The sequence below is a fragment of the Drosophila gunungcola genome, chromosome 3R, assembly GCF_025200985.1.
Source record: "Drosophila gunungcola strain Sukarami chromosome 3R, Dgunungcola_SK_2, whole genome shotgun sequence".
Taxonomy (NCBI): domain Eukaryota; kingdom Metazoa; phylum Arthropoda; class Insecta; order Diptera; family Drosophilidae; genus Drosophila; species Drosophila gunungcola.
In genome coordinates, this window is record NC_069139.1 from 9399306 (window position 1) to 9420000 (window position 20695).

A 20695-nucleotide genomic window follows, 5' to 3' on the forward strand; every position below is an offset into this window, starting at 1 on the left:
AAAGCAGCCCGGCGTTCGCCTAATTTGATTTAATGTACCACAGCGAGTCCTGCCTGTAATGGAAATTATGGGATATTAACGGAGGGAAAACTGTGTGAGCCTCTCATTAAAATTGATAGAATTAAGCCTTAAACCTTGACGAAACTGGGCTGCGCAGCCACAGAGCTGCACCGCCAATGCATTTTTAGTGACTTAATAAGGCTCGAATGGCCCCTTTCGTTAACTGGTTGGAAATTGCTAGGGTCATGGCACACAGCGGGCTGTTAATGTGTAAACAACTGCCAACATATCAATGAGCAGAAAGGGCGTGGCCCGGGCTGGGCAGTCGGGCAGAAATAAAGTGGCCAGAAGCATGGCCCCGTTAAATGAGCAGTTAACATTGCCCGTTATGAACTTTAATATTAATAACCATTTATGCTTATGACAGACAATGAAAGCCGTGTGCAAATTTACTTGCCGCAGCCGCAATCCCCTCGAAAAGCCCACCAACTCGTTTCTGTTTTCGCTGTTCAACTACAGCCCTAAAATGCTTAGGGCTGCTGATGTGAGGGTGTTTTTTGGGCGGCTGAGTGGGCCTTATTCCGCTGCACTATGCATTTAAAAAGGCTCCAAGTGTGCCAGTTAATATGCAGACCGACACGGGTCTTCATTACAGCCCGCAAACACAGACAGGGACAAACACACACCCACATCCACACACACTCATAGAGCCAGACACACACACACACACTCCCACATGCGGAACTGCAGGGACAGCGTCAACAAAATAAACAAAAATGTAAAGCAATTAAAAGCAGCCCAGCAGAACACAACGGAATATCGCACATAAAACATGAGCAAAGGCATGATTTTGACTTTTTTGCCCGCTTACTTTCTATTGCTCCGTCCCTGACTCTCGCAATATCGCAATCTTTGGTCTATCGAAAGAAGTGTACCCATTTTCAAACCCTTTTTTTATCAAAAAAGATATTATAAATCTCAAAACCGGGAATTTTTTACCTTTCGAAACTCAGTTAAAAAAGTACATGAAACTTTAACAACAATCTGGCAAAGTCATTTTCAATCCATTTTCGAGATTTACAAAATTAAAATATCAAAAAATCTACCAAATGACTTACAAATTGTAAGGCAGGTAAGAAGTGGGTTTGAATACAACATTTTGGAGAAATGACTTTTAAAAATCCGTTTAAAATAGATCAGGCAATTTTTGCTTAAATTTGTTGATTTTTGTTTTGTTAATAGCCTAAAATTTTACCCACTATAATAAAATATAAAAGTTGATGCATAAAAAATTAATATAATATAAAACAATAAGGGTATATTAGAAAATTAAGCCATAAACTTTAAATTAGTGTTAAGTATACTCACTAAAGATAATTAAGCCATAAACTTTAAATTAGTATTTAATAGATTGACCGTTTTCAAAGTTAAAACTAAAGTAACATTTTGACAGGCGTTTTGAATTTAATTAATAAAATTGTTTCAAAATGTTATCTAAACAATATACCCCTGCTATTCCCCGGGGCCCTGGGCATCGAAATGGCTGTTGGACCGCCTGCTGAGGGCTACAAGTGGTCATTGGCTGGATCCTGGTGCTCTTGCAAACCGGATTTTAGCTGGAACCAAAATGAATTTTTTGCTTTTGAGGTTAAAGGGCAAAAATTGTGCAGCTAGGCGCCAGCGAGCACACGCGGATGGCAGCTAAATATTTACAAGCTCAACGAAAACATCCGCAAACAAAAAGTGCAGACACACACATACACACACACACACTCACACACACACAGACAGAGAGACAGTGAGACAGTGAGAGCGAGAAGTTTTATGGAAATGACCATCGCACATACCCCACATGTGGTGGAGTAATTGTTATGCCAAAGTCGGGCTCACAATTTATTTTTGTTAATCAGCAAACGCCCATTCCGCCGGCCACGCCCACCGCCCGGGAAACACGCGTGGCAAGTGGCAACAATTCGACAATTATGTGGCATTTCCATTGCGGCCCCTTGCTGTTCGTTTTTATTTTAATTAAAAAGTCCCCAGCCAGGATGCAAAAAGCGAACAGGTTCGCGGGATCTCACACCTGCGGGTATGACCACCCCCTCCCACAACTGAAAAACCTCCGTCCATGTGTTAGAATTTTTGATATTTATGGGCGGTGGCCACTGGTCGGTGGAAAGTTACAGCCCGATAAGCATCTGCACCACCCAAAAAACACACCCATTGCAGCTGTTGTGGCTCCGATTTTCGGTGCGTTGTGACCGTTTGGCTCGCAATTATGCAAATCGAAAGATCGCCACACAGCGATATCCTAAAATTCCATGCATTTACAATTTTCTAATCAATGGAATTTTAATTTTAATATCCAAGGCTGCCCCTTTGGGCGGTGTGCTGCGATGTATCTTTGCGGTCTGCATATTATTTGCTAGCCGCTGCGAAAATTGTTAAATTTCCCTCTCAATGGCAAACAGACACACACACAAATTCAAGGGTACTCGCGGTGGAGTCGAATTTTAAATTAAAGACCCGGATGTTTCAATTAATTCAATCCCAGTGTGAAATGTGTCACTCACATGTCGCCAGCGCAATCGCTTTGTTGCCTATTTACAGGCGCCGTGAATGCGACTGCGAATGCGAGTGCGAAGGCGAGTGCAAGCGCGATTGCAATTCATATTCATTTTAATTTAATCAGGCTCTTGCGACGTCGCTCAACCGTAATTAAGTTTCTTTGCCGGTGCCAGAAGCTCGGCGAGCGTGCGGGAATAAAAACAAAAATGGCCCAGTATAATGGGAAAAAAAATTGAATAAATCAGATAGATATGCGCACCACATTTTACAGAGCCCCCAGCGGGGCGAGCTCATGGCGACTAATGCAATAACAGATGGCCACAGCACGTTTTTTAATATTTAATTAAATAAATAATTTCCATTGGCCGTTTGCAGTTTGCACTTTGCAGTTTCAAATATTCGAACGCACGAATTTAAATATGGAAACACTTTGCACGCAGCGGCTGCATATGGTAAAAGGCATTTTTGGTCCAGCATTTCCGGCGACTCGTCAAAGTTTCCCGGCGGAGATGCACACACATGAATCATGGGTTTTCCCTCGCCCGAAAAGTTTTCCCTCGGAGTAATTAGAAGACTTAGTCCCCAAGCTTGGGGGTCTTTGGCTGACTGCTTAAAATGCTCTTTTGGCGTTAAATTTATGACAACCGCACATGTTGTTTGCCAGCTCGAAAACAATAACAATAACAATAACAGCACGCCAGGCGGCAGCCAAAGGCGTGCAGCAACAACAAAAGCCATCGAGGGGAGCAGATCGCAGAGGGGGGCGTGGCACTGCAAAATGCTCGTTAGAAAGTTTCTAAGGTTGCGGCCGCACACGGAACAGCTGCGCCGCCAAAAGGGAAGGATTCTCCAAATTGTTGCACGCCTTCCTTCGCTTTGGGCGGTCACATTGTTGCTAAGCTTCACACACACAATACACAGACTGTTTCTGTTGCCGGCTGATAAGCTACACAGGGAGAAAAGTGACAGGAAATCTTCCACTTCTTCAATCTGTTGGCTATTAACTTAGATTTTGCCAGCAATTACTTTCGAACAATCAAATTCATCACCATACTACACTTCTTAATGCTGTTGTAACTTATAAAAAGTTTTTACTTACAAATATGCCAAAATGAAAAAAAAAAGAGTGCAACTGAAATCTAAAAATACTCAAAAAGTTAATGAATAAACCCATTGATATTCTGCGAAGTTAAAATATTATTTTTAGTCATTTTTTAAATTTGTATAGTTGAAGATTGCAGTTTAAAAGTTAGTTTAACATATGCAAAAACTTTTTAATAATAAACATTCATAATTAATTGTTTAAAAAACTTATTTAAAGATAATAAAATTTATATCTGTGCAAACTAAAGACTTAAATGTGCTTTTATACTGCGACTGCACTCCAATTTATTTTATTTTCCCCGGTATTTTTTGTTGAGTGCACTTGGACTCGAACGCATACCCATACTCATACGCCGTGTGGTGCACTGTCGTGACCTCCACTTGTGCGGCAAGTGCTCGAGTGGGCGTGGCAGCGAAAATTCGCTCCAAAGTGAATTTATTGTTTTGGCCATTACCACTTGGCCGGGCCCGAAACTTGCCCCAAAGAGCCGTTTATTTTGATGCAAGACGAGAACTTAAACAACCCGCCCAAGGATGCAAATTGAAAGCTGGGGATACTTTAAGCCCTGAATCCTTGTATTTACCCAAGCCAAATTGCGCTCGATAATGAGTGCTTCACATTAATTAAATTACCAATAGATCGATCTGGGTTTCCCATTGCAAATTATGCGGGTGCCGGAGGGCAAAAGAAGCACACTTGTCGCGGTTCGCGCTGCTGCGTTTTCTTTTACTCGCGACAGCGAAATTAATTGCATTGCACGTGGAGGAGCACTCGAAACGGTTGCCATTAGCGGTGTTGCCATCATCATCGACCCTCGAAATCGCTGTAATTTCCCAATAGATAATGAAATGCAATTAGAAAGTGTGTGGCTGGGCCTGTGTGCCACAAAAGTCTTGTTCAGAATGCAACAATAACAGCAATTTAAACAGGCTTCCCCAGCATAATGGCGCATAGAAGTTCGTAATTAAAGTTTGCCGACTCTGCCAGGTGACGACGCCACGGGATACTAACTATTTCCACCAATCCCGGCTCACAATGCATCAACCCCAGGAGAAGCAGCCGCAGCAGCAGCACCAGCAAATCAATTTCCGCATCGGACTCACAACCGGACGCGGATCCGTACTCCGGACTCCGGACTCCGGCTCGGACTTGGTCTCTGCCCACGCCTTCGCCTGGCTTTGTCCGCGCCATCAACAAAGCAGAAAATAAAATTCAATTAACGCGCTTAAATTAAACTGCCACTTCCTGTTTTGATGACATTTTCATAGCAGCTTCGTCCTGGAGCAGCAGCAGCAGCGGGAGGCTATTCTGCCGGGATAAGAATGCGGTTTCCCAGGCCCGTTGGAGCAACCAAAGCAACCGGAGCCTGTGGCTGGCGTGACGTGGTACCTCCTTTGGCGCCTTGCATCAATATTAAATGGTAAACGAGCGGCATAATGGTTGTCCAACTGCGGCTGTCATTATGGTTGCTGCTCGCACAGGATCCACGCCTGCTCCCGATGACAAATAAAGCTCATTACGCGCTTGTCCGGCAACCTTCACTCCACCCTGATTGACCTGCATCTGCGGCTGGCGGCTCAGACTGCAACCATAACTTGCCCTGCACTGCGCAAAATTTGGCGGACTAAAACAAAATCTAAAATTTTAGCTCGAATATTTTGCGCAAATGCAAAACATTTATGAAGCTTACGGAAAATACCCTTTTTAACACTAAATTATATTTCAAAGAATCTTAAATAGGCCTAAATAATACGAATGTCTTGTTTTAAGATGTTTTCCACATGGCATACATTTTAAAATTCTTAGAAGAATCACAATTAGGCTTGAATTCATTTTAAAAATAATAAATAGTTGAAACACTTTCTTGTTAACAGTAACTGGAAAAACTTATTAAAGATGTATTTGCTTAGTCACTACGTATGTGAAGCTAATTTACTACATTACTCTTTCCTGCAAAGTATTCCATGTGCAAAGAAGAAATCAAAAGATCGATTCAACAAATCTGTATATTTTCTGAGTGAATTCAAGACACGAATCTGTCAAACAAACCTTTTCATTCCGGACTGCCCGAAGTTCATTATCGAGCAGCACAGCTCCGAAGCAAAATGACAGAAAGTCATTGGAGCGTTCAGGAGTGATTAAATTAGAACTCAACTTGGCCATGTTGAACTCTTCGCTGCAGTTCGCCGAGTGCAGCATCTCTGGACCAACTTCTTTGCATCTCTAACTTGGGCCTTTGTCCAGCTCCGACACCCATTCAATTCCTTTGGCGGGTTCATTTCCCGACGCGATAAGCAACTTTGGCCGAGCAACTGGCGTTTAATTTAATTAGTGAGGAGAGCCGGGGCGGAGGGGCTGGCCTAAGAGGATGCTGTTGATTGAGATGCCCGGGCTCAAAGCAAACGGATGGCGGATTTGTAGCAGCAGTCCTGATGCAGGTCCTTTGAATGCGAAGGATCCTCCGGATCCGGCCGCTCGCAGGGACAGCGGTACATCAGCGAGGCTGGCTTAGTTTGGACAACCTGCTGAGGCAAATCTTGGCTCGGAGTGACAGGAGGTATGCGCAATGGTTGCATCCCAGAAGATTCATTGATGGGTGGTTGCAAGGATGCGGCGGAGCTGAGGCTGCTGTCCGTTCCAGATTCCTCGTTCTCGTCCTCGTTCTCGTTCTCGTTCTCGTTCTCGTCCTCCTCCTCGTCCTCGTCCTCATCACCGCCCTCGGCATTCGGCTTAACTCCTTCCCGCTGTAAATCATTCGGCGAGAGTGAAGGATGCCCCGCCATCCCGTCATTCCTGGCATGCGTTGCTGTCCTCTCGGGGGGCGTGGCTGTCAGCGGCGATGTCCCGGCCGGGACTCCATGGCAGTCCGTGGCACTGGTTCGCAGCAGGGTGGCCGCATTCGAGGGGGAGAGGTTGTCCATCGAGTAGGCGCAGCCCTCCAGCAACTTGGTTAGGAACCTGTTTGTCGGCAGCACTGGTCTGCGCTTTCGCCAGGTGTCCTGTCCGGCAACCCTGCTCGTCCGGTCCTGTCTCCCGGCGACTGGCCGTGTTATCCCGGCAAAGAGCTTCTGCCGCAGCTTATCCTCCGAGCGGCACATCTCGAAGGTGTTGGCGATGGTCAGGAAAATCTGCTCCGCCAGAAGAGCCCGTCGGGGCGTGTAGAAATCCCGGCAGACAGGACAACGCTCCGAGCGGATGCGGCAGTCCACGCAGAGCAGGTGTCCATTTTGGCACTGCATCGCCGGCGGAGAGATGGTCACCCCGCAAACAGGACACTCGACCAGGCGCAGGATGCTCTCCAGGACGAGGGACAGGCGACGCAGGCTGGTGGGCATGGGGGCACAGCAGATGCTCTGTGGATTGGCAGATTCCGGTTTTATAAACTTAGCCTTAACCATATTTACAATTCCTTAATAAACACTTACGTTAATATCACAGTCCTTTTCACACTCACTGTTCCAGCAGAGAATTGTGACGCCATCCTTTTGGCTTTTGACCATTTTGGCGATTTCGGCAACTCGCAAGCCTAAAACATCTAGGCCATTTACCTGGAAGTAGAAAAATATATATTTTTTAATCGTAAATAATCGCAATAGATACGATTGACGTCTAATAAAAAACTCTTTACAGTTTGTTTTGTTATTCCTAAGAAGAGCTGCAATACCAAAACCATATCAGGTATCTAAACATTTGCTATACCGAAAACAAATAAATATAGTCAATTATGGCCAACACATTTTGAAATTCCAGGCACTGCTCGCTGCTTGGCTAAACTGCTTGACACACTGCTTGCGAATGTTAACCCTCGCTGTCACTGTTAACCCAAGAGTTGCTGTTAAGTGATAAGCGACTGCAAGTCGCTCGCTTTTTGTTTGGCTTAAATATTTACTGTGCGCTAATTCATCTTTCCCGCCAGTTAGCCAGCCGCCCTAACAATTAACGTACGTTAAGTTGTTTTCTTCTAGGGCTGGTTTTGCATGAGCCAGCTGTTTCAAGTCCCCACTCTCCTCTGTTTAAGTTCCTGAATAAAGCCGATGCCAAGCAATTAAGTTTTACTGCATTGCTATTTTAAGCAAACAACATCCACGCAGAACAACAAAGGCAGCTACAAAAATACTTCAAAGTCCAGGTCTAGATATATATATATATAGATAGATTTGAAGTCGTCAGTATAAGTAATATTCGTAAATGGCTTGATGCATTTTTTTTTGCTAATTAAAAAAGTATATACAATTATTCGCTGGCAAACTAACCAGTACTTTTTTTCATTACCAAAATAATTTAAATATTTCAACACAATTAGAACTAATAGCGCAAAAAGTTTTTAGTTACAATTATTTTGTTTTAAAACGGTGTAACGTTTTGTTTGCAGTTATCAAACGATAATAAGTTTGCTTGAAGTATATTTTAAATACTTCCTTTTCTTCACTATAAGTGGTAAAGTTCAGGTTGAAAAAAAGAAAATGTCTAAAGCATACCCAAAACATTTTTAAATTGAAAACAACTTATTCAACGATTACTCAGCTTAAATTCTACGCAATCTTTTGGCTGTAGTCATTCAATTATAAATAGTTAACTGAAAATATATTTTGAATTCTTGTTTTTCTTTACTACAAGTAGTAAAGGTCAGTTAAAGAATGTGTAACTTTTTCGTACAACTTAGCATAACCAAAATATTTTTGAATGGTAAAGAACGTGTAAAACGATTGCTACAAGCCCTTCATAGGTGTACAACAAAAATTCCCATGGTAAATTGCGTTGTTATTTGTGTAAGCCAAAGTCTGGGGCATTTGCCACAACTGTGAAAGGTGGACAGTGGTCTGTGGCAACTACGCGTGGCAGTACTCACCTCCAGAACGCAGTCGCCGGGTTTTAGGCCACAAAGTGCGGCAGGTGTGCCGGCGGCAACTTCGCATACCTGTCAGGTGTGGGATATGGCATTAGCGGGGGTCGGGACCTACGACAACTGGCTACTTTTTTACCCAGGGATAGGGGTCCCACTTGCTGCGGGTCAGCTGGAATCCGTAGTTCTCCATCGCTGGGGCGGCCCGGGGGATCCTCAGCAGGCGGACGGAGGAGCTGACGCCATTCTCCCCGTTTTCGGTGGGCGGGGCATGGAGTCCACCCCCTGATTTCCTCATCTTCGAGTGGAAAACTAGCCCAGGTACTTCAACCGATTGGAGACAAAATAATATGCGGCTAGCGAGAGACGTGTTCAACGTGCGCTCTCGCTTGGCAAACTGTTTTTCGTGTGTGTTTTTTGTTTTTCGATTCGAGCCAGCTGGCTATATGTGGGCCGCCTGAAAAGTTGCCGAGCGCCGAGCACTGAGCGCTTTGGGCCGACGCAATCGGCTACGACAAACATTTTGGCCTCAGCTTTCGGCCAAGCTCTCAGCCACCAGCCACCAGCATCCAACCCATTTGAACCCCTTAACCCCCTCGATCACTTTGGACATTTTACGAGGCGGTTGGCGGTGCTGTAAGTTGTCGGCGCCAAAATGTGACTGCGACCAGGGCCAGAGATTCGAGATTTGAGATTTCAGATCCGAGATCCGATGCTGACAGCCAGTTGAGCTCATGGAAGTTAGTCTTGTGAAGCTAAGTAAATATTTGAACTTTCGGCTGGCAACGGTTTTTGGGTGCGCTATAAAGTCGCAGGCATAAGCATTATGACACATTGATAAACCTGAATAAACAAACAAATTCTTCGGGGATTGAGTCATAAACATTTTAGATAGTCTGTAGATGCTTTTTAAAGTTCTAATTTAAACACAATACAGTACACACATATAACCAAACAAGTATCAGTTAATTTCATTAGACTCTCTGATTCTCCGAAAGTTATATATCAAGGTTCCGTATTTCCGCGGAAGAGAAATCGAGAACATGGCCTTATGGAGTAATTTAGATGATTATGTTGTAATACAATTTAAACTCATGAAGCAAATTATTAGCAATAATATACACGAAACATAATTTAGATGAAATACAATAAATCTTTTAAAATATGAACTTATAAATGATAAAAATTAGCTTCCTCCGACAGACGGATTTTATTTTTAAATTGTGTATTTACAAATTTTAGATAAAACCTTCATACATTGTAATCTGATAAATTCGCTATTAGCAATAATGTACACGAAATTTAATCAGTTTAATTCCAATTTGTTTACTTTAAACGTTTTCCGACTTTGTAATTAAATTTGAAAATAAACAACACTATTTTCCAGCTTAATTGCGTGTGGGCTGTGCCAAATGGCAGTGCATTGTCAATTGTGCGGCGAACAAGTGGACCAAAATATTGTTATTTGAAATACTGAAGAAATTAAAACAACAAACGTGGCACTGCATGAAGGTGTTGGGTCGCGATAAACATAAACAATGGGGCCCTAAATAAATAAACGGCCCTAAACCAGCTCGTCCATTAACCCTAACAATGATAACTGATGCAAATTGGCAGCTGACAAATGGATTTGGCTGAGCATGGCCAGCAAACCAACCAACAAACCAACAAAATATTTCAATCCATTTGACTTTCGTTTTTTTGTGTTGTGTTGTGTTCGCTGGTTTAACTGCCATTGGAGCGGTAATTTCAGTTTGGCGCTCGGCTAAAACATTGCCCAAATAGCATTGAAATCGGTAATTTCATTAAATTTTGGGCCCAGCCAAAATGACCCTGGTCGGCATTGTGGTGTGTGATTTCGTTTTGGCTTTTCAATTTGCCAGTTTAATTTGATTTGGCTGAAATTATGTGGCGTCGAGTGGCCCACAGAAGCGTTCGGCAGCCGAGAGCCGTCAGCAGTGCCAAAATTACCAAATACTTGGCCAGGCAATAACATCAAAATTCATGTTTCGCGAACACCCGCACGAAAGGTAATTGACTTTTATTAATCGGCCGGCAATTAGGCCTGGGCCCCAAAGGCAATTGGCCAAATTCAAGAGCAATTCCGCCTTATAACTTAGCCGCAATTGGTTTTGAAAGACCGCTGAAAAGCTCGCTGGCAGCTAGTTCAAAGCTCTGCCGAGTGGGGGCGCTGCGTTTAAGCCAAGTTTGTAGGTCTGCTGGTCAGCTGTGAAGACGCCGAGCCTCAGTTTCTTCGCAGCTCGCATTCAGTGCGCAAGCGCCGCAAGTTCCGCTAGCAAACGCGAAGTGCGAAGCGCCGGCGCCAAGTAAAGTTATAACCTATTACCAACGCGAGGAAAACAATCAACCAGCGTGGTCGAGAGTGGTGAAAATTGGTTAACCAGCTGAGAGGTTCAAGCAGAAAAGAAACAAAAAAAAAAAAACGTATGTAATTGTTAACAAAGCATGCGAGACCTTAAAGCCCCCGTCTAATGGCCTAAATGACCTTACGCGTTGGTTAACTTTGTCTTAGGTCAAGGTCCGGCTGAGACCGCTTACTCCAAAAAACGCGGAAGTGTAACGCACAATTAAAAACGCATTTGCTGGATACTCGCATAATTAAAAGCGGCAAACAAGTTTGCTTCTATTTCCTACTGCCAAGCAAACAAACGGGTCTAAATTGAATTAGAAACGCGTCAAGAGAGCAGCGCATAAATCATACGCAAACGCAATGCTTGCGAAAATTTCACACACACAAGCACACACACTGTGCGAAATCAAAACAGAGGCGAAAACCTGAGACCCACGTTCAATTGGGAATTTATACGCCTGTCCCGCCGTTTCAGGTCCCAGGCGGCTAATTGTAGAGCGCAGCGTCAATGGCGCATGCGCAACATTTTAGCCCGCTTTGGGGTTTCTGGGTCTCTGTCTCTGGCGCTTTTTTTTTTTACAGCCCGCTTGCGGTTTCTTTCGTGTAATTGTGACGCAATTTTCGTGTGAGTTTGTTTTAGTCTCGCTTCGCCAGTTCGCCAGCTTTGCCACTGACTCAATACACTGAAAACGAAAGCGGCCACGGAGTTGTGAGCCAAGCCAGTTTGCAATTGGTGTGTGCCTTGTGCAGTGCATCACCTTCGGAGGACTGCGTATTGCAGTCAGTTGCAATTCACACGCGCCGAAGCTCAGTTCGCTTCCCACTAAGACTAATAAAACCAGAAACAAAGCGTTAACTTTACGGTATAAATATTGCAGCCGCCAATTAAATTTAGGCCTGAATTGGAGCGTTACCAGGGGCAGTCATCCTGCATTCGGAGTTTGCGTAATTTGTTGCCTCATTGCCGCGCTTCATTGACTTGGGCTGCGGTTGGTGGCTTTCCCCTTTTGTAGTGGGTGCAGCACTAACTAACTTCTGCGGCTTGGCTAAATAATTAAAGCGAATTCTTAATTGCCCCTACAAGGGACAAGGCATAATCGAATGATGGCCAGCTTATTGTTCATGGACTTATTTACTTTGCGCTGTGCCCACTTCATTGGCTCGACGTCACAGCGATTTCATGGCCAATGTCAGTACAAGTGAAGTGAAGTGATTTGAACAAGTTTGCCGTACTCACACTCGTACTCGTACTCACATCTGTATCCGCGTGCGTAGACAATCACCATCGGAGAGGAAGCTATAAATTCTCAATCTACGCTGAGAAGTTTGGAGTGCAAGGAACATAATCAATTTCGGTGTGAGAATCTTCTAAGCTGTCAGCCCAGCGAATCTGACGCAATTCATGGCTTCCACTTAGACTACGACTTCGATAGGCAATGACAGTGGCAGTGACTAAGCGATAGAATCCAGATGGCAGAACAGCTGGGTTCTGGTTTGTTCTATACTATATGTATGTACAATGTACATATTATGGCGGTTCCGGCTGCCTGGGGGCTTAATTGATTTTCGTTAGTGCTCAAAGTTTTCAAGAAAACCCTTCCATTTTTTGTTCTTTTTTTTTTTCGTCCGTCTTGGCCCGCAAAACTTTTGATTTATGTGAGCACATTTTACGCCTGGCGAACGTGGCGTATGCGTAATTACGACCACTTGGCACCAAACTTTCGGGCTAATTAATTGGGCTTCGAGGCAGCTGCCGAAAGGTAAAATAATCGCCCGCCAAAAGGTGCGAATGAGGCAAGTGCTGCAAATCAGAGGACTCCGGTTGCCCCAATCACACACATTTAGGGGGCATAATAAATGCGAGTGTGTACGTGCTGGGCATGTCAACTAGTGTTGGGGCATCTTGGGCCATCTTGGGCCATCTTGGAGCACCCCATGACAAACGAAATAAAACAGTTTGGCAACATTTTTCTGAGCCCCACCCCAAATACCCACTATATGTGTTGGCCCAGGTAATTAGATGAGCGAGGGTGTTTGTGTGCAAAGTGTTGAAAATTGGCTAAATTTATGTTGGCCAACGCAGCTTGTGTGCGTGTGTGACCTTGTGACTGGGATTCTGAGTCCGAGTGCCAGATTTAATTCAAGTTCCTGCCATTGCAGATAAGATGCTCCAGCTGTGCACCATCTACGCCTGCGCGAATGGCACCTTGGGCCTGAATTTGAGTCGTGCCCCCTGGGACCCGTATCCGTGGGTCAGCGGGGTGCAGGCGAAGTCGAATGCGGAAATGGGCGGCGTCCGGTTGGGGGACACTCTGCTCGAGCTTAACGGAGCCGATGTCCTTGGGCTGAGGATCAGTGAGCTGGCCAGCCGGCTGCAGGATCACTGGCAGAGCGGCGCTGAGGTCGTGACCCTGATGATGTGGCGCCAGCAAGCGAACATGGCCCCAAATGAGGATCCTGCGGAGGCATCGCACGCTGTGGTGAGTCTTTTTTGCTTGTCTTAATAGATTTGACTCAAATAAAATACCTCTCTTGGAGGTCTGTTTAAATGGGCCATTGTCTTACATGTTCGTGCGCCACTGAGCGTTACGTAATACTGATTGAATTAATGACTGGAGCTGCTGCTTTTGCTGCTTTGGCCCAGTAACTAGAAATTAGACGATGCAGTCGCTTGCTTTTTGTGTTTTTACTTCTGCCCATTGCAGTTTTGTTAGCCCAAGGTCACCTCTGAAAACAAAACAAAAAATACGAAATTAGTCTTAAGCTCATAATTCATCCATAACCACATGCAATCTTAATTGACTGGCCATCAAATGCTATTTTCTTAAGCTTAATTGCGTATATAGAGGTTAAGTTGACTGAATTGCAAGCTGGGATGAGCCTAAACATAACGTTTATTTAAAATCTTTAGTTAAAAACCTATTAAATTTAGCGAAATAATTCTTTAATATAATACAATTTTTATGTAGAACTTTGGCTAGCAGTGCAAAACATATTCTAGTCTTAACAAAATGTTTTTAAGCCTTAAAAGTTTTAAGTGATTTTACTTTTTCGACTACCTTTATTTATGTACAATGTATTATAGACATAAAAAAACCTAGTTATAGGCTTTTAAAGTGAGGAACAGACATTGAACTTTTTATTTATTACTCAGGTCCACTTTAATGTATAGGTAAATTTATATCCCAAAATGAGTCTCAAGGCGTTCGGGCATGCAGATACCTGGCGGCGTTCATGTGGCAGTGTCGTTGTAAATTGTTTATCTGCTGACCAAGAATCTGTTTACTTTGTTAAATGCAATTGAATCGAAATAACGCAATTTCGTTCTTGACACATTACGTGTACTTTATTGCAATTCAATTGACCTAAATGTCCTTGCAGTGGACGGTGAAAACTTAAGGCCAGCCAGGACATTCGCACACACAGGTGGTTGGCATCGAAAGTCCATTTCAATCAGTGCCGAAGGCAGTGAATCACAGAGTTTGACCCGTTAGGCAGATGAAACTTGCAACAGCACTTGTCCACAGGACGTTAAGTTTCTTTCGCATGCAGAACTTTTGACAATCAAATGCAAATTGAATGGAAATCGGCTTAAATCGTTGCATTTCTTAAGCAGTGTTGCGTGAATTATTAATATCGCACCATCGAAAATGTGGGCCACGCCAAAAATTGAAATATAATTAAATGTAGGCGTCAAATTTAATTGATTCAATCATGCCCCAAGTGCGGTTCAACCTTGAAGTGGAATCCTTAAATTAACCGACGGTATTTCCCTTTATACTTGCAGCAGCACGGAATTAATCAACAATCGCTGCAAAAGTTTGCAACATGCCTGCAACATATTTCCCAATTACTGGAGTGTCCTGTGTGCCTTGAGGTAAGTGGAAAATGGGCCATGCGGGATGCGGGATGAGGATTGGGCGGGCTGCTTGAGTGGGCGGGATGCTGGGCCATAAGGACTCGCCCATTCCGCCGGCATGTGCATTGCATATCGATGAGGCTGACTGGCTTTAGTTTTAGTTCGTCATTATCTAACTCAGCTGGGCTCGAACTCTCGACCCAACTCCCCCAAAACTTAGTTGGCCTCTTGTTTGCCTTTGTGAGCCGCTGCCGACCAAGCCACTTTGAGAAAAATATCGCAATGAATGTTTGCCTTTTTAATATGATATTTAACTGGCTTGTATCTTACAATGCCAATTTTAAAATGCTGGTATGTAAATATAGGACGAGATTAAAATAATTAATATTTTCAAATCATTTAAAAACAAACTTATTTTTACAAATTAAATTTAAAGCTTGGCTGGTGAATATGGTATTATAAATTGTAGACGTTAAAATTAATATTACAATTGATGATGAATTTATTCAGTATCTAAAAAATCTACAAAATCGGTTAACTAGACTATAAACAAGTAGATGATATTATATTTTAAGATGGATATTAAACTTTAACCATCAAATTTTTGAATATAAAAAACATTTTGGCACGCTCTAAAGGTAAAATAGAATCAGGAACTGGAATGAAGATTTATTCTCTGTACATAAGCAGTTCCATTGGCAATCCCAGAGCCATCCTGTTCCGGAGCTGCGTTGATTTTGCTGCGCAAGTTTGTTGCTAATCACTTGACTGCATATAAAGTTTGCAACGTCGGGCTGCCGGTGATTGCGTGCCCCCTGTCCTACGTCCATGTCGTGTGTCCCTGTCCCCCCCAGATAGCACCCCTACCCTCCCCTCCCCTGGCCATCCCAGGTATGCCAGCTTTGTTGACTCAATTACTCAAACGACGCACATGGCCCAATCCGGCTCTCCATGTTGGCAGTTAATAGCCGTCGGTTATGTTGCTTGGCCAAGTTTTTTATTCGGCCGGCTGTTTTATTTTGTCCTATATTCGAGTAGGTTTTTGATAAATGTTTGCCCGGGCATGTGATTTGATTAGTTTTGCAAAATATATACATCCACAGCGGGCCATGTGATTGATTATGTCGTTTAAAAATCAAATATTGACGATTAGTGTGTGTGTGTGGGACGGCGGCAGCAGCATCGGCGGCGGAAGTCAGTGTGAATAATCGTGTCAATCGCCTGCGGGCAAGCTTCTGATTTTGCTGTTTCTGATGCTTATTCAGAGCTGAGAGCCCAGAGCTCGTTGTGCATTTAAATTAAAGCCGGGCGTCGAGGGCCGGGCTTTAAATTTATTTATGCCCAGCTTGTCAGCAAAAACATAAATTTAATTAATTAGACAAGATAAAGAGTATGCAGACCGGTGGGCAGAGAGCTCCTGTTTCCCCGTTTCGCCTTTGCTCCCCCGCCTGTGCACATTTAAAATGCAGAGTTATTTTCAAATGAAATTCTCGCCTGCAGCTGATCTCGTTGCCGGAGAGTCAGTGTGTAACCATAAATTAAACATGTGCGGAGCGGAGCGGCAAGGACATCCACAACCACATCCACATCCACAGCCCGTATCCTGGACGCCGGCCACGCTACAACGCCTTCGGATCGAGTTGGTCGCAGAGCAGCTTGGACTCCACTTGCTGCTGCACTGAATAATTTGTTTATTAACCCGAAATCAGTTTATGCTGCTCTGTCCTGCTCTCGCCTGCGGCATATTTGCCGGCCAGAAGGAGACAAAGACAGGGACAGAGAGAGAGAGAGGGAGAGAGAGAGAGAGAGAGAAAGAAGGTCCTTCGGATTTGGCCATTATTACTGTGGCACGGAGCCGGCATTATATTGTATTATGAACACATATCCTTCGGTTTGTAAGCCTCTCTATGTGTGTGTGTGTATGTGTGGCGTATTTGGGTATGCAAACACGCACACAAGTCCATTAAGTTATTAAGGGATTTTGTTTTGCTAGATTTTCAATAGTTGTGCATCCTCGATTCCCTTCAATGCTAATCGCATGCATTAGTCTGCATGCAGTCGGCTAAGGATTTGCCTTTCCTTGTTTGACATTAAATCGGGCATAAAACTGTTTTTGTTTCATTTAAATATGCATAAATTTGCGGGCCATTTAATTTTCATAAATGTTGAAAACAAACAGCTCAACTCCGGCTCACAATGGCAATAAGATTAATTCATTTTCGATTAGCCCCGCGGTGCTTTGGTTAATATGAACTGGCAAACGAGTTCATGCCATCGAATCAATGCTTTTGAGTATATTTTACAATATGCCTAAAAGCATGCTAAGCCAATTTCGATTGATTTGCGACAGATGCAGAAAAGTGGGCTAAAAGTACTCGGCTTTGTCCACTTCCGCCGCCACTTCCACATTCACTTCCACTTCCATTTCCACTTTCCCCATTTTCCCAGTTTTCGCTCAGCTGCATTTAATTGATTTCTATCTCTAATTGGAGTCTTTGTTTATGCATGCAGAGGTATTAAAATTAAAAGCATTTGCTCATGCCATTTAAGCCAATTAAAAACAATAATGGAAGAAAAACATAAAAAAAAATCTGCCGCACGTGCACATTCCCTAAATTCCTATTACTTTGATTTATTTTAGTTGGGGGACATGAGAAAAAGTTGTAGAATTTTTCAGCTATTAAAGCGTGTGTGACTATCGCAGTTTACAGTTTTTTGCGTTTAGTAGGTGTGAAAGGGCAATAAAGCAAGGAGATTTGCGTTAGTTGCTTAAGTTAATGAGGGTCAAATCATAGATTTTTTTTGCCCTGCACTTTGGCTCTTTATCTTGATGTTTTTATATTGTCAGATTGCAAACGAATCGCTATAAATTTGTAACACTTCGATTGCAGTTTTGCCAAATCGTTGCAAAAAGAAGAAAAGCTGCAGTACAAAGATTGTTTCTTTATTCAGCTCGTCGCAAATTTATGTTCGCCTGCATATTTACAACAGTTTTTGGCTGAACACACGCACAAACGGGCAGAGACAAAAAGCATTGGATATACATATATCGATATATATTTCCCAGTCCAGTATAGTCCTTTCGTCCATATTCCGTATTCGGTGCTCGCATTTCTGTGTTTTTTGTATAGAATTTCTGTATTTATGTTTTTGTGCTCTTGTGAGGGACCGACTTCAAATGCGCAAAAGTATTTTGGGTGTGCATCAAACACAGTTGTATTATTTTAAATCCGCTTGCAATATTTTCAATTTGATTTTCAATTTAAATGGGAAAGCTTGCTGCGCACAACGCTGCCAATATAATACATTTTTCATGTCAATTTGAGAACGGCAATCGGGGCACCGGCAGCAGTTGGACTTGAGGAGACCATGTTCCGGGGGCAAACAAGAGCCAAATGTGGGCAATAATCAAATTTAGTGTCCGTTTGTGCATTACGTACGACATAGTCTAGAATTGCTTTTTGTTTAAATGCAATTCGGAGAATAATAATGAAGCAATCAGAGAGTCCAGCTCGATGGCAGCCCCTGGGGACCTGGGGTTCGATGGCCACGTTGGCCCCGATGTTTATAATTAATTGAAATAATAACCCCCCCCCACCCCCTGAATAATTACACACATTCACCGAGATCCTTTTTCTTTCCCTTATTCTTCGTGGCTGCAACTCCAACTCCAACTTGCAACGGAAATCAGGTCATCAAGCCACCTGGCTGGCAGTGCTGCAACGGACACGTGCTCTGCAATAATTGCCGCAGTCGCTCCGTAAAGTGTCCGGTGTGCCGGGTTCCTTTGGGGCCGAGGGGCCGCTGTCTGCTGTCGGACAAATTATTCACCCTGCTGGCGGAGAGCTTCCCCTGCGACGGCGGTAAGTGCTGACCGCTTTTTAAGTACATGTATTCGCGACTTTCATCCATTTAATCTGCGCCAACCGATACCCGAATTAGCCTTGTCATTAGGCAACAGTCTGTTTCTGCCAGTTTCTTCACTCTTAAATGGCAAAAGGGTGTCGGGTGTAAGATTCTGTGATACTAAAGTATCATTAACCATTTAATATTGACTGCATTTAATTTAGATTTAATAATTTTTTCACATTTATTAAAAAATCAGTATTTATTGTCCGCTAGATTCTAAAAGTAATTTAATTTTCAATTTGTGTTAAATAACATTTTTACATTTATTTACTTTGCTTTACTGATCTGGATATTTATTAAGAAATACAAAAATGAAAACAATTGTAAATAAATTCTGTGGTACCAAAGTACCATTCCCCATTATATGTTGAATGAATTTAATTTAGAACTACAATAATAAAATGTAAGCAACTTCACATTTACTAAAAATTAGTATTTATTTTATTATTTAATTGAATTTCTACTTTACTTTACTTTGCTTGACGTACATTAAAGAATAACAAAAATAACTTATTGCAAAAGACTAATCATTTATACACAACACAAACAATTATTTTTTATTTGAAGATGAAATTCCTCATTTAATTGTAATAATTATACCCAAATTGATATTGAATTCGTGTCTAAAAATACAACCATTATGCTTCCGGATATTTTTCGTTTAGCCGAATAGATATGAGCTTTGAAATACAAAACCCCGGCAAATGACTTTCGCCCCCGTCCAGCTTAAATATATGTATCCTGTGCCATTGGCAACATCCTGGGCCGCCTGAGTCCTCATTTGGGTGGGCCAAAACTTTTGAGCAGCGGCAAGTGTCAATGTTTCACTTAAATCTCAACCGAGAGGCGGCGCAAATGAAAGAAAAATGTGACAAGAAAGCGGAGCCAGGAGTCAAGAGTGAGTCAAGAGTGCTTGAAATTGAGCGCAATGGCTCATCTTCGCTTGTTGTTCTTTTTATAGCATAATTATGTAACATAAATTGCTAAAGTTTTTCGCGCTTTGCGCCACTGCCATCTTGCTGGCATTTGTTGCTTTGGCTGCTTCGTTTAAAGTTTAGCCGCCCTTGTTGCCATTTTCAATCTGTGTCCGCCAACTTAACTTCGAGTGAAGTTTACAGCGGAGGTAACAAGCAGGAACAGAATTTTCCGCCGTTGTCTGCATTTGTTTTTACTTGTTGGTCTTCATTTTTTGCCACTTTTACCCACTCTTGCCCACTTTTCCACGCTTTTCCCCACTTCGGGGTCTTCTGCTTTGTTTTTCCCAGCTTATGCTGTGCTTAGTGCGTTTTTATTGCTTCTACATTAAGTGTGCATTCCTTATGTTTCGTCGAGATTTTCCAAGCTCATATTTATATAGACGTAGGAACGGGTAAATTTATGTACTTTTTTCCATTTTCATTTGCCACTTGAACTCCTGGGGAGTTACTGTCAAGAGTCGGGGCGAAACCCTAACGAGCGCCAGTGCACAATTGCAACTGCTGGAAAACTTGCGAACTGTGCGTGGAGTTATCCGAGCTAGAACTAGATATCCTGGCTGTATTTATTATATTTACATTACGTAGTCCATTCCCAAGGCACTTTTTTAATGGCTCTTTTTTCGGTGCTGCCTCTTTTGCAGGGAAAGCCAACAAGGTGACTGCGGCCCAGGGCCATGAAAAGCTGAGCAGCAGCGTCAACAAGTGCACAAATGAATATCATAATCAACCGAAAATGGCGCTGGCCAAGACGAGTTCCGGCAAGAAGTGCGGCAAGCAAATCTCCAGGCAACTGACAGTTTCGGTGGACCAAAGCCCAAACCAAAACCAAAACCCAAACTCCAACACAAACCCAAGCCAAATGCCAAAGGGAGCTGGGGTCGAGGCGAATGCCCAGGCCCAGACTCCCACCGAAATCAGGAGGAAAAGTCAGGAGGCTGTCCTGCAACGCTGCACGCTGATAAAAGTGCAGCACCAGGAGACAAGGACTGCCGAGGAGCTAGGACTCGGACTGGGACTTTCGGGGGAGGGTCACAACAATATGCTCGTTAAACCAAAGTTAAAG

At 43.2% G+C, this 20695-nt stretch overlaps 2 protein-coding genes across 9 annotated transcripts in view; one reads left to right on the forward strand and one right to left on the reverse strand.

Moving 5' to 3' along the window:
- Nucleotides 1-5661: 5661 nt before the first annotated feature.
- On the reverse strand, nucleotides 5662-8908 carry LOC128256872 (uncharacterized). Its single transcript, XM_052987568.1, has 4 exons — nucleotides 8656-8908; nucleotides 8523-8591; nucleotides 7099-7221; nucleotides 5662-7026 (listed from the first exon to the last, which is right to left on the reverse strand). The coding sequence occupies exons 1-4, from the start codon at nucleotides 8812-8814 to the stop codon at nucleotides 6067-6069; spliced, it is 1311 nt and encodes a 436-aa protein (XP_052843528.1). The 5' UTR covers nucleotides 8815-8908; the 3' UTR covers nucleotides 5662-6066.
- Nucleotides 8909-10782: 1874 nt separating this feature from the next.
- The window catches only part of LOC128266110 (myb-like protein AA), a 10986-nt gene continuing 1073 nt past the window's right edge, over nucleotides 10783-20695 (forward strand). Inside the window, exons 1-5 of one of the 8 annotated variants that reach the window (XM_053002388.1) lie at nucleotides 10783-10965; nucleotides 13048-13367; nucleotides 14675-14764; nucleotides 18438-18609; nucleotides 20274-20695. The exon at nucleotides 20274-20695 is cut by the window's right edge and continues 1070 nt beyond it. In XM_053002388.1, the coding sequence (XP_052858348.1) occupies nucleotides 13053-13367; nucleotides 14675-14764; nucleotides 18438-18609; nucleotides 20274-20695 (999 nt within the window). In that variant the 5' untranslated portion in view covers nucleotides 10783-10965; nucleotides 13048-13052. The other 7 variants (XM_053002389.1, XM_053002386.1, XM_053002385.1 and 4 more) reach the window with 7 other exon arrangements.